The sequence below is a fragment of the Engraulis encrasicolus genome, chromosome 3 (genome assembly GCF_034702125.1).
Source record: "Engraulis encrasicolus isolate BLACKSEA-1 chromosome 3, IST_EnEncr_1.0, whole genome shotgun sequence".
Taxonomy (NCBI): Eukaryota; Metazoa; Chordata; class Actinopteri; order Clupeiformes; family Engraulidae; genus Engraulis; species Engraulis encrasicolus.
In genome coordinates this window covers 22,390,595-22,404,914 of record NC_085859.1, presented here as the reverse complement: position 1 = coordinate 22,404,914, position 14,320 = coordinate 22,390,595, and the positions used below count along the sequence as shown (strand labels likewise).

General features: G+C 42.8%; 1 protein-coding gene across 1 annotated transcript in view; it reads right to left on the bottom strand.

Moving 5' to 3' along the window:
- Window positions 1-1,102: 1,102 nt before the first annotated feature.
- Window positions 1,103-14,320, bottom strand: part of pip5k1bb (phosphatidylinositol-4-phosphate 5-kinase, type I, beta b) — a 53,600-nt gene continuing 40,382 nt past the window's right edge. The window contains exons 8-15 of the mRNA XM_063195010.1: window positions 12,822-13,024; window positions 10,005-10,088; window positions 9,141-9,189; window positions 8,939-9,023; window positions 7,857-8,003; window positions 5,721-5,856; window positions 2,828-2,942; window positions 1,103-2,569 (exon numbers count right to left, since the gene is read on the bottom strand). Of these exons, the coding sequence (XP_063051080.1) occupies window positions 2,567-2,569; window positions 2,828-2,942; window positions 5,721-5,856; window positions 7,857-8,003; window positions 8,939-9,023; window positions 9,141-9,189; window positions 10,005-10,088; window positions 12,822-13,024 (822 nt within the window). The 3' untranslated portion in view covers window positions 1,103-2,566. The remainder of the gene's footprint in view (window positions 2,570-2,827; window positions 2,943-5,720; window positions 5,857-7,856; window positions 8,004-8,938; window positions 9,024-9,140; window positions 9,190-10,004; window positions 10,089-12,821; window positions 13,025-14,320) is intronic.

Below are 14,320 nucleotides of genomic sequence, written 5' to 3'. Positions count from 1 at the left end.
CCATACTAGAAAATATTTGTTTAATACTTAGTAAACTTTCAAATTTGGCAATAGGCAGCCCAGTTTCAATGACCAGCATAGTTGCAGTACCTTTTTTGACCATTTCCTGCACAGTGTCCCTTTGCTGTAAAGCAGCGGGTGAGTGGACCACCTGCAGCACTAAGGAGAGGAGCTACATGACCATCATCACTTTGGCCTACACAACATTTGAGATTCCTGTTGTGGCTGTAATCATTGTTTTATAATGTAGATTTTAGAACCCGGTTGAAATGGCCCTAACACCACAACTGCTATATTTTTTCTAGTTGATACGTTTTGTTCCAACTACCCGTAGAGTCTCCTGACACAAACGAAAAACCTTGTGCGAAAATTAACTTCTGTATATAAGGTTCTTTTACATACAATATGTTATATGATCTTTGTTTTGAGTGTGTGTGTGTGTGTGTGTGTGTGTGTCTGTGCGTGTGTGTGTGTGTGCACATGCTTGTGGAACTAGCCAGGGCTTGACATTAACTTTTTCGATTGCCGGCCACTGTGGCTAGTGGTTTTCCCGAGTCACTAGCCATCCAGCCATCCACTAGCCACATTTTCTTTTATCATGACACTGTACATGTAACCTCAGAAGATGAGGTGCTTAAAGCAAGAAGATGAGTGCATGGGTACACAGAAATAAAACAAACAAATACAAATTGAGTAACTGAGCTTTTTCTTGAACTTATAAGATGCAAGCAATTGATACACAAGGGGCAAAATGCAGAATATAAGCTATTCTGATTTGTCACCATAGAATAAGCTACCTGCCAAATTGGCTAGTGACACTGAAATTGTTACCAGCCACAGCCAACTTTTACCAGCATTTGGCCGGTTGGCAGGTGCCAGTGTCAAGCCCTGGAACTAGCAGCCCAAAGCCTCCAGGAAATGATGTGTTCCTACACAGATACCATGTTAAGTGACCTTGGGTGTTTTGAAAGGCACTATATAGGCAACAACCCACACACAAGAGGAGGGCTAAACATCTATCAAAAAGTCATAAAAAATGTACAATCTGTCAAAATATAACACAAGCCACCTCATAAAAATCTTTTTTGGGGCTTTGAATAACATAATGAAAGAAACAGAGATGGGTTTTATTGATAGTGATTTAATAAATTATGGTCTCAGAACCAAAACAAAATGTGCAATTATAGAATCCAAAGAGATAACTTTGATATAGTCTCGCGTGAAACAGCCGCAGAGAGAGCTGAACATGGGACAGTATATACTGTAGCCTATCTCTTACCTTGATGGAATTAAACAGGATGCAGAAATATGGAAAGGATATCCTGAGAAAATGTGTTTTTTTTCAGTCATGACACCCTCACCCCAAAAAAACATTCTTTATTCTCCTAAAAAGCCAACGGTTACTCTCACATGATCATCTCGTCATGTTTTCTGACAAAAAGGGAACACAACAAGTGCACATACCACATAATGTCTTCAATGTGCGTTCTCATTCAAAGAGTTCAAGGCTTGGCAACTCCCCTAAACCAAAGATATGAGACTATGTTTTGTAATAATACATACATACTATCCGTACAGGAAAAGTAAAAAGTGCCATTTTGGGGGAGGTTGACAAGCAGTCCCCTTTCTTCTATATTCCATCCTGCTTCCTAACGCTTCAAAGATCCAGTCACAAAGTAACTTTTCTAGGCAGCTTCTATGCCATACAGACGTTTGACTGCTACTACCATCCGCCTGACCTTAGAAACTAAATGAAATGGGCAGCATGTTGTCATCACACCAGAAATAGGAATAGGACCTGTGTGGATGCTGGATGATGCACACACATGGGTGAGCAGCCTGGCTATCAGCAGACGATATCACTAGTGAGATATGGTCTGGGAACCATCTATTCATGTTCTCATTGGGGACATCTATATTAACTATTTAAAATACTACCTAAAGCTTGATGGAAAGCCGTTTTCGCATCTGGTGTTGAAATGGTGTATCTGTAAACAAACTACAGGCTTCCGTTTGTCTAATAATATACGTCTTTCCCTCCCTCCCCGTTCTGTGGTTGGGATCCCAAACTCGGGGGGCGAAGATCTCAGCCAGGGTTTCCATGCGGTCCTTCCTTCCGATCGGAGCGAGCACACAAGGCATCATGGGAATTCCCGGGCTAATACAGCCTTCAAATGCAATGCTTGTCACAGACGCCTTCCTAGAGGAGGAGTAGAGGAGGTGGAGCAGGTAGGCGCTTGTAAGTTGTCCTCTAAAAGTCTGAAATGGATGTCATGAGTAGTCACATGTCCCGTTGTCCCCATGTCAATTTTACACCTCTGTATATCCTTCACCTCGTCACCCACCGTGCTCCTTTCATTTTGGCAAAAGGCTATGGGATGTCACACCGTCTCTTGGCAGCTAAGAAGATGGATGGTGGGGACTGGGTCAGGGCAGGGCGGGTCAGGGCGGGGCAGAGTAGAGTAGTGTTGGGAAGCTGGCTAAACTCTGCTTCACCCAGAGAAGAGTTCACAACCATTTGATGATTGAATAGGAGCGCAATGATAATGGTCCGTCTTCTAACATTTCACTGTAAAAGAGAACAGACAAACCAAATCATTAGAGATTATTTGGAATTATTCACAGGTATACATAGTGTATGCATACCTGAATTGAGCATGACATACCATGCATTCAATCTATCAACATCATCATCTAATGATCATTAATATAATGCCACATCAAGCAATACACATGGACAATACAATACAACACAATACAAATGGAACAAATCAATAATTTATGACTGGTGGTCACACTGAATACATTTCCGATTGGTGACACTCACTAGGTAAATATCAAAAGAGCCGTCGTCCCGGTCCATGTCCATGGTGCTTTGCTCTGACGTCAGGCAGATGGCGCTGTCCTCCAGGGTGAACGTGGAGCTGGAGGCAGCGTCGTCCCTACGAAGACAGACACAACACCGTCCAATACAATGAAATGTTTTGTCATTGTAACTAGTGCAAATCAAACAGCCCTTTGTTCAGTAAGCAATACATAATTAAGAAAAAAGATAGTATCCTCAAGAAAGGTAGACAGAACTTCACAATCCCATACTGTACATATCACAACCCTACACACCCAAGCACATACAAACCTGTAAGCAATACATGAAAACACAACTATAATATCCCTGAGGACATTGGAAAGGTAAACAAAAACCTCACACACAAACTAACCTCACACATCTGTACATATCACACACCACGGTGCACAACGTATGAACAATAGGGCAGCATTAAAGGGACAGTTTGGTCAATTTCAACATGCAGTTGTAATGCTCACACTACCCTGGACTTGTCAGTGCCTGAGATTTTTTTTTCTTCTTCTTCAGCCGTTTCCGAGATCCTGGTCATTGTAATGGGGGCAGGTCTTTGTTTACATTTCAAAAAAACATTTTTATTTATTCCCAAAAACATCCAAAAGGTTATAAAACATCAGCAGACAACTAGCAAACAACAGCACCTTTTGGGAAAATATTTGGAGTTGGCCTATGTTTCATTTTTCAAAAATGTAAACAAACGCTGCCCCCATTAGAATTGCTCATATCTCGGAAAGGGCTGAGCCGAAAAATGTGGCATCACCAGGTACTGACAAGTCAAGGGTAGCGTGAGCAATACAACTGCATGTTGAAATTGACCAAACTGTCCCTTTAACAGTAATGCTAGGATAGATGTTTGGCTGGACAGACTTGTCAGTGCAGTGTAATCATTGTTAATAGATGCTAAGTTCTACCAGTTGAGTGTGTTGAAAGATGGTTTATTAGACGTTCAAGAAATATTATACTAATGTTATACTTTATCAGTATATCATGCTTAGTATAAAATACTGAACCGAAGTTCAAAAAGCCATTAATTATCTGATAAACAACACATTCATCTAAAATCTTTCTTTATGAATTATTCATATGATCAACGTCGTGTTATTAGCATGGCTGTCAGTGGGGCCATTCAATTAACAGCAGCTGTGGTTTCACTGGCATTTTGCTGAGCAGCTCTTTCTTTTTAACTGCAAAGTTAAAGGGTTTCAAATAAAAAAAAGTCACAAGAAAAAACGTTTAATCTTGCTGACAAAAACCCCATTACATAACGGAGATTCCCAGTCATCCACAGGGGGCAGAAGGGGACTACGAGGTCTGAAGCTCCATAGTCACTTGTGCAGAGTCACCTGACCCTATTGGAGTTTATTGCCGGAATGTGTTTACCGCTTTACTGCCCGTAATTATGGCCAAATATTTCGCCGACATCATGGCAGCATGACGAGATGACACCACCCACTTCCTGGCACGACACACGACTAAGCAAATTTATCACTGTATAGTTTTACAGTACAGTAAATGCTTTGCCCAAGGGGCTACGCCTTAATGTGTATTTACCTAATAATATGCTCGTCAAATCCTGTTATCCACACATCAGCTTAGGACTTTACTGAGACTTAAATGTCTCAAATGACGGATTACTAGAGTCTCAAACACTTGGGAACATGAGCCCCCTGCTTTCTTGTTGACTTTTTGTTTGTCATATATACTTAGCAATACAAGCCTACAATATGATCACTGTTTTCAAACCAAATAATGGCGTATCTACTTCATTAAAAAAAACATATATTTCAATAACGCCCCTGCCCCTGGCTGTTATTCAGTGATCTTATGGGAAATGCGTTTGGGTGTGTCCTCGTCACTACACTAGCCATCAGCCTCAGGCTACGCTGCTGACATCGCTTCCTCCAGCTCAAGTCACCATAACATCAAAACATTTTCTTTTGTCAACCTCCCTCCTGTCACCACACAGTGCCCCCAGGCCCACAACCCCCGACCCTCTTTTAGAAGCCTGATTAAATATTTAGTGACTCTTTTTTGCATAGTAGGGGGGCTGGCTGAGGTAGCACAACAGTTGCGTGACTGAGGCAAAACATCAAGATTAGTGAAACGTCAACAGGGCGATAATGAAAGGACAACGGCAGGTGGTGGGTGTGGTCCATTCAAAGCGCATTTCAAATGGGCCAAAACAGAGCAGTAGAGTGGGTCTCAGATGTCCTACCTACCGACATAAACATCCATTGGCGCAGCAGGCGTTTCTTTATATTCCACTCTGTTGTTCGTTTTCAGTGGTAAACCGCGTGCTCTTTCCTCAAAAGAGAACACACTTCCCCCACCCTGATCCAAAACAACAAATCTCACAAGCAGACTAGGTACTGTTTGTACTGTACCTGTCACGGGAGATGATAGAGCAGAAATCGAAGAGAATCCACGGCTGATTTAGAGGGATATTATATTAACTGCCACTGTTTCTGTTTTTACATTTGTTTTTCTTTTTTGATATGATGTGCTGTAAATGGGCAAAGGGCAGCACTCAGACTATTGGTAAGTCTTAGAATCTACTGTCATTTACTGTTTTACTTCTATACCTAATGTGGTGCGATTCAGTCCCCAGATTTAGCCCCCAGTTCATGCGCAGCACACATGAAAATTTCTCATGGGTACACCTTTGACCAATTTCCCACAGCCTACACAAGATGCGATATGAGTACAAAACGGCCGGAATTTTCCTTTAAAGTGAGATTGAAATCCTTAGTGCAGAGTCTCTGTTATAACCTGAATAGGTGAATAGGCCTGTCGATGGGCCCATCTGCAGAAGGAGGCACAACATTTTCCCCCATTTCCAGTCTTGTGAGAGCCTTACCCGTCTTTGGAGTGGCTGTCCAGGTAGGGCTCGCTGACGTAGATGGATGAGGTGGACAGGGTGGTGCCCATGGACGAGGCTTCACAAAACGACGGCGTAACCGGGACCAGGTCTGAGTGGCCGTACGTGTCGAAAACTGTAACGAGCAATGCAAAAGGGTAAGGCATCATCACACTGGGATCAAGCTTGAGGGAGTGGAAAATGAAAAATTGGGACAAAGGCAAAAAATGGAAGAAGCTTTGTAACGGGTTCTCCAGAAAATACACTTGCACTTCAAATTACATAATACCTCTAAACCATGAGTAGGGAACCTATAGCCTGGGGGCCTTTTATGGCCCATGAGAGGCCATCTTATCTGGCCGCCGATATAGTTTTAATATTATGCAGTTTCACATAAAATATGACATGTTTTGTAAAGCAACCTTCGGAATGACATTTGCAATACAATTAAGTTATATTTTCCAGGGACCTAGTGAAGATGGGGTGTGTTTAAAGGTGGGCGCGCCGCCTTCAATATAGGCCTAAAGTGCAGTGGGAAATCCTGATTTGTGTTCATAGTATGGCACTTGGTGGACTTTATAAAAAATGAAGTGGCCCTTTGAATGAAAAATGTTCTCCAACCCTGGTAAACCCTGAACCACATGTAAGCATATTTCAGTATCCAGCGTTTCAGTTTTATTGTTTTGGATGAAACTTCACACAGTGACAGTGTGACTGGAACCAAGTCGGTGTGACCCTATGTGTCAAAGACTGTGAAGCAAAGCAAAGCAAATTTGGAGGAAGCTTCATCATTGGTTTCCAAGAATATGCAGTTCCATTTCAAATGAGCAAGCAAAAGTCTACTCTCAAGTAAAGCCTAAACCGCAAGTAGGCCTAAGGCTATTGCAGTGTCAGGAGGTTCATATGTACTGTATACTTTTCTCTTATACAATATGTAGATGGTGTTGATATTCTTTTGGGGACAAAACTGAAGAGTATTTTCTGCTAAGAACTCATAGTTTACTCAACTTGAGTAAACTTGCTTGGGTGTTAATAAATACAATACTTCCCTTGCCTTGCACTTCTTGCCATATTCTGTCAACACCTACCACGCGAGCGCGTGTGCGCGCGCACGCACACACACACACACACACACACACACAGACACAGACACAGACACAGACACACACCACACACACACACACACACACACACACACACACACACACACACACACACACACACACACACACACACACACACACACACACACACACACACACACTAAGCTAACTAGCTAAACACTTCATTCATCACCCCTGAAGTAGAATAGTCAATAGTCACACGGTCCATTCTGGAGTCAATAGCTGGAAGATCAAAACACTTGCTTTTCTTTGCAAAACCCATCTAGTTTCAAAATGTGGGCAAGGCGTGTGTGTTCCTTCCTCTTTTCAGTGTGTCTCCACACAGGAAGGTCAGCGGTCGACTGCTCTGGTTAAAAACTCTCACCCCATGCAGCTGTAGTTGAGTGGCCTGGGGAGAGGCAGTCCCCTAACCAAGCAGGCCTGCCCGGTAGTGATAATACTTTTTGAGAAACGAAAGCACCCACTAGTACTCAGATAACGCCCATTCACTGGGGGAGTTCTGTGAGAGAAAGTTTGCCACAGAGAGGGAGTCGTGGGGGTGGAGTGGCATGGGGAGGGCTGGTTGCTTGATGTCACAATGAGGATGGTGCAACAGCCTTGTCTTAAGGCGAAAAGTACCATGAGGTCTTACCAAGATAAAAAAAGAAGAAAAGTACGAAGATCTCTTGTGTTTCACTTGCATCCAATTGATTTGATATTATTCAACCACATAGCATTCATTTGAACTGTTTTTTGTTTGCTTAAAATATAGTATCTGCAAAAATAAATCATTTAGAATTTAGAATTAATGTGCTTAATTTGCAGGAATTAATAATGTATTGATAAAATGTATCACTTATTACCTTTATATTTGTTATATAAATAAATAATAGTTCAATTACCTTTGTGGCAGTTAAGTATTTTTACTCCCTACTACACTCTCTACTACATTACTATTGCCGTAAGTGGCATGTTGCTGTAATATATTGAATGGCTCATTGAAAAGACTGGACTTGTGGGTAAAATTAACTACCTTGTCCTTCTAAACTGGCCAAGCTTCGGGATGCTCCCAGTCTCTCATCATTCTTGTCGTCGTTTTGGGAAGACAGGATCTCCTGAGAGGATGACTTCAAGGCTGCTATGGAATTGCGGGTCCGTTTTGAAGGGGAAAATCGGACCGCTGGAGAAAAAAAAGAGAATGTGTAAGGTTGGAGGGTTGTTTTTTCCCAGAGATTTTCCTTAGACATGCAGTCTGTCATGAAGAAAAATGGCTTCCCTTGTGTATTAATGAGGTGGGTGAGGATGATTCTGCTGTCACATTTTCACTTTGAAAATTTCGCACACAAAGAACAACAAAAAAAAAATCCCATTTCACCCTCCCTCTGATGTTAAGTCTAAGCCTATACATCAAACAAACCATCTTGCTGAATTTCACCATGAGCATGGAGTGTTTTAACAATGGCCTGTGGTGAATTCGATTGCTCATATGAGTATCTAAGAACACCCTGGGGGATGGGGGAGTGATTTACTCATATAATGGTCTTGCCTTGAGTTTGAGCTAAGGTCTCACAGTAGCTTTCCGTTTTGCCAGTGTAATGGTGCGATAAAGATTATGATTATGAAGTACATACGTATAGCGATGGTCTAGCAACTGGAGACTTGGAGACTTCTAAAACTAAGCTCAGAATTGTAGTTGTATTTGTAGTAATGCAGTAATCCTACTATTTGTACTGTGGTTTGACAGTGCTTGTAGTAATACAATACATGGAACAAAGACAACTGAGTAAGACACCACCACCCAAAACACACACACACAGACACAGACACAGACACAGACACAGACACAGACACAGACACAGACACAGACACAGACACAGACACAGACACAGAGACACAGAGACACAGAGACACAGACACACACACACACACACACACACACACACACACACACACACACACACACACACACACACACACACACACACACACACACACACACACACACACACACACACACACACACACACACACACACACACACACACACAACACACACACACACACACACACACAAAGCCACCTTAGCCACTGGCCAGAGCTGACGTGTAGACGTACTTTGCATTTTGCGGAACACGTTCGTGCTCATGAACTTCATAAATCGGTTGGCATAGAAACCAGGTCGATGCACTGACACAGTGTCCTGGGAAAAACAAAACAGAAGAAAAAAACAAGGGTATTTTTTAATCTGCAAGAGAATGTGCACACTGTTGTCCAGATACATAGAGAACGGAGAGAACAGTACCCAGAGATTACTTACTCCGTCATAGACGAGTGCCTTCCACGAGTGCTCAAGTTTCTTTATGAACCTATAAAACACAAACACAGGGAACAAAAGAGCCGTGTCACAAGACAGGATGGCACACAAAACTCATATCCCACCCCCCATCCCCCAAACCACAAAACTTGAAATCAGAGATGGCTGCCATACCCTACAGCTACGGAGCTCATATTAAAAGTTATGTAACCCAGACATACAGTACTGTCGGGGTCATTTCCATGTATAATTGCTAGCATGGGGGACATGGAGCAGGAACAAGATTGCAGCGATCTGGCACATGGACCGGGCGGTTATACAATGGCTGAAGGGGGCACAGTACTTCAGTAAGGGTACTGGCTTGACCTTATGTTTGACCATTGAAGCCTCCACCCCAAAAGACAAATAATTTACAAAAATCAATATAATGGGTGATGGGAGTGAAATACTTTAGTGAGGGTACTCGTGAGGGATAAACTGTATGAGCAATGTCTACGTCCATACTGTCTATGTCCATGTATGAGTACTGTCTATGTCTATACTGTCTATGTCCTTACATAGATTAGTCTATGTCTGCATGGGAGAGCAAGAAACGCAATTTCAAATTCTTTGTATGACCAGTGCATGTAAAGAAATTGACAATAAAACTTGACTTGACTTGACTTGACATGTATATCTAATCTAATTAGACTTTTGAAACCCCCAACCCAAAAGATAGACAGAAAAAAACATCATGATCACATCAACTGTGTATTTGTCCTTTATATGATAGCCGTATCTCTTCGGCTGTGTTGTGTATTGATTTTGGCTCCTCTCTCCTCATTAACTGACAAACGTAATGCGAGTGCTTGTGTTCTGAAACCTTACCTGTACGACTGCAGAATGTCAATGATGCCCAGGAAAATAAGCAGCTTCTCGTCCTTGTGCGTTTTGCAGGGGATTCCACCCATTCTGTCAATCAAATTTGAAGCAGAAAGATAATAAAGCAAGGCTCCACAGATTATTAAGATAATATACGTAGTTTCCCATATCGGAAGAACAGACAGAAGTAACTGCTCAAGGACTGTGCAGGACATGCACAATACATTCGGCAGATATGATTCAAAACATAGAGTAGGGCCAGTTAGAATAGCGTCACATTTGATTCTTTAAGTGTTGAATAAACCCTGTGAAAGTTCCTGCGTACTTTTACCTGCGTTTTGCACACAAGCAAATGTCAAACACTCAGACACACACTAAAGCCTAATGGATGAGCTAAATGGAAGGCGTTGTGTACACTATGACATCTAAAGGAGATGACAGGCCCTGCAAGCAAACACAGACCATGACCAAGAGGCCCCACTGCCTCTTTCCTACCAGTGCCACTTGTCTGTCTTGTCTCTGTTTACAGCATCGCCATGGCAGGGATGAGGAAAAACAATGGGGCCCTGGATAGCACGGCATAGCGACTTGGCGAGACACTGAAGGAGACTGACTACTGACTGCATTTGGAACGACCAGCTTTTTTCCAGTCGATTCAGTCAAATGGATTTTAAAGCCGTCTAAAATTGATTTTTCAGACGTTTGATTTTGCCACCGAAAACCAGATTTCCTGGTTGGAACTGCCAATCAGAAACGCATATGTTCCATTTAATGTCCCACCTTGATATCGAGTTGGAATTTGTAATTGGCAATTCCAACCAGGAAATGCAGTCCTCTGCTGCAAAATGACACGCGAAAATGCTTGGAATCTGTTGAACTATGTGCTGTGTCCATAGCATGTCACGGGTCACTGGCGTTGGTAGTGGCAGAAGTCAGGTGGTGCAAGTAGAGCTCATGTCACTATTGTACAGAATCTTTATCTGCAGGATTTGAAAAACATGGAAAAAACATTGATTCCATGCAAATGAACCATGGTGTATACTTAGGTAGCCTCTTACTTCAGATGCCCTACTAAGGCAAAAGGCAGTAACTTCAATTTTTTCAAAAATGATTTTTTTTGGTCATATTTGCAATAATAAGCATCAGTTTTATCAAGTGAATAAACGTGGAGTTTGAAATAATTTGTTTTAAGGGTAAAATAAGATGTAAAGTAAAATAATTTATCCAGTGGGTAAACTAAGGCAGAACACAGTAACTTCAGTTACTGTTGTTTGCCTTCTGCTCTGGACCTGCGGAATTTCGGATGTTCCAAACTGAGGCAGAACACAGTAACTTCAGTTACTGTTCATCTGTTAACAGTAAAAACTCCTTTAAATTTCAGTCATGTCAATAATCAAAAAATATAAAATTAAACTATAATATTATGAAAAACGATCAGCCTGATTGGAAATGTGTGTAACCACTATTTGCGGTAGTATGAAATACCAGTGTAGCCTAGCCTACATACACACACAAAACCCATAGAGGTCAACAATTTTATATGTTAATAAACATGACATTTTGTCATAATGACTCTAATAGGGTGTAAACTTCTTACATTATAATGTGAAAGTTGGCTTTGTTGCTTATTATTCAGATTTAAAATGGAAGTTACTGCCTTTTGCCTTAGTAGCCTATGACTAACTGTCATTCCGGGGGCAATGCTAAGGCAGAACACAGTAGCCTAACTTCCAAAAAAGGGTCAAAGGTGAACTGTTTGTATAATTATTTTTGATTAATAGATGTAGGCAGGCATACACTACAAACTGTGAAAATTACAGCTTTGTAGTTATAACCAGATTGTGGTGACATTAATTTCTTTTCAGATAACTTTTACTTAATTTTTCTCAGTTTCACACTCTGGTGAGTTACTGTCTTTTGCCTTAGTAGGGCAGGGGGTCACCGGTGGGCCTATTCACTATTTGCTGAAAATACTCAACTACATCATAACAGCATTGCTATGACAGTACTGAGGGCCTTAAGTAACAGATTAAGACATGGCCATTACAATTTTGATGAAAGTAAGGTTACAACATATAGGCTCTGTGCTAAGGGGTCTTACACACCAAGGCGGTAAAGCGTCGCGGAACGGCCGCGTTTTTTACCGGCGTCGGTGAAAATACATTGAAACCTATCTGTCCTTACACACCAACCGGCGGTAGTCGGGCGTCAGCGGCGCGGGAGACGGCTCCGCGCCGCGCTGCATTTGGAAAATAGAACTCCAGCGTATTTTTCACGCCGGCAACCGGCGGTGTCTCATTCAAATGAATGGCAAAGTAGCATGCTAGCTTTAGCTGTGGGGAGGATTTTGAACAGGACTGGCCGCGCACGCCGGCCAAAACTAAGCAGAAAGACCGCGTCCGTCCTGCGACCGTTCCGTTCCGCCTTGGTATGTTTTGGCCCTAAGGGGTTTATGTAGAAATGTTAAACAATACTGTAGTTCCATGAAATGTGGTTGCACCACCCTAACATCTGCTTCTGAATAAAACATAAATGACCCATCTACCGTAGCCTGATTATCATCGACTTTCAAATCTCTTCGAGACTTGGTCTGACCAAGAGCATAACAATTAACATTTCCCAAACGGCATTTCCCAAATGGCCTCCCTTGGCTTGCTAATTATTGCTTGCTTCCCAACAAAGTGTGAGGAGTTCCCGTATTTGCGGGAACTCAGAAAGTACTTGCATTGCTCTTGACCTGACTGGTAGCACCGCTGAAGCTGTTGCGTCACTAGGAGGGCACGGCCTGGCTACATCTACCGTACGGTCACTGGGGGGACTCACGTGTCGTCGGTGGTGATGGCCTCTGCCGCCTTGCCGTCCCCCTGGATGGACTCCAGGGCCGTGGAGTAGAGGACCCGCTGGCCCACGGGCCGCTTGCCATCCGGGCCCCCCTGGCCCGACTCCCCGGCCTCCCCCCGGCTCTGGTCCAGCACGTGCACCCCCAGCAGCAGGCTGTAGTCCATGATCTTAAAACTCTCCAGCACCTGCAGATCGCAGATACGGAGCAGAGCAAAGAAGCCCAGCAAGGAAGAGAAGAAGAGAAGAATGACAATCTTAAATAAACTAGAATAAATAACAAACTAGAGCTGAATCGGGATGCCAACACACTGCTGCATCAATAAAGGTATGTCTTTTTTTGGTTGATATTTTTGGTCTTTTAGACTTTATTAGTGACAGGACAGTTTCAAGAGAGAGACAGGAAATGTTTGGGAGAGAGAGACGGGGAAGGGTCGGCAAAGGACTCGGGTCAGAATCGAACCCGGGTCGGGAGTGCCCTACCATTAAGCCACGGCAGGGCCAACAAGGGTATGTCTTTGATTTCAGCAATGCCTTTTTCCACTCATTAAAACACTGTGACCATCAGTCATCGACCATCACTGCCTCCCCGACGCCTGCTGGGATCTACGCTGTTTGCTGAGGGAGTTGTGTGTCCAACAGTAGTTGCGCAAACAAACAGGGAATTCAAGGGACCTGCAGTTTCAAGGTCAAGGTACCTAAAATCCCCATTATCCTCAAACATAATTCATTCAGTCAGTCAGCTAATCAATCTGTCAGACGTTTTGTGACCGTAAGTTTAGGGGCTCATTCCTAATCTCTCTGTCACGCAATACATAATACTTGGCTCTTTGTTGGTCTCACAGCATCTGTGTATGTGGGCAGACTATGGTTTGCATACACAGTGAAGGAAAGGGGCCCAACTATACAAAACCATAATAATAAAATCTCAACAAGACTGAACAATGACCACAAAAATGGCCCAACAACAACAGGGCTCATTTCCATACCGATACGGGGGCTGAATTTGGGACACCTGTTGCACAACAAAAACAAGCCAGAGCCAAGTATTATGTATGCGTTTATTGATGCAATCGCTGATTTGCATGGACTGAGTCGAGTCACCTCCAGCGTATTCAAATGTCTTCAGCAGAAGCTGGGGGAAAAAGAGGTGGCACCACCACCGCCACCACCACATCCCCAAGGCAAGATTTGCCTCCAAAACCTGTCAGGCCACTACGTCGACTTCGCAGCTGCTTCACTTTTTCCTCTTAAGCGTCACTGGCGGAACATGTTCCTATTTCGCCACTTCACTCCACTCCACCGGAGGAAAACAATTGTGTGGAAAAGATTAGCAAAGAAAAACACTCAACTAAAAAATACCTGCAACGATGCTATTAATACGCACACAAACTTGTAATCCGAGCGACTTAAGAAAATGTAGACCAAATGTGAGGGTTTGGTATTGTCAACGCCCTTACATACAGTAGACACTTTGAGAATCC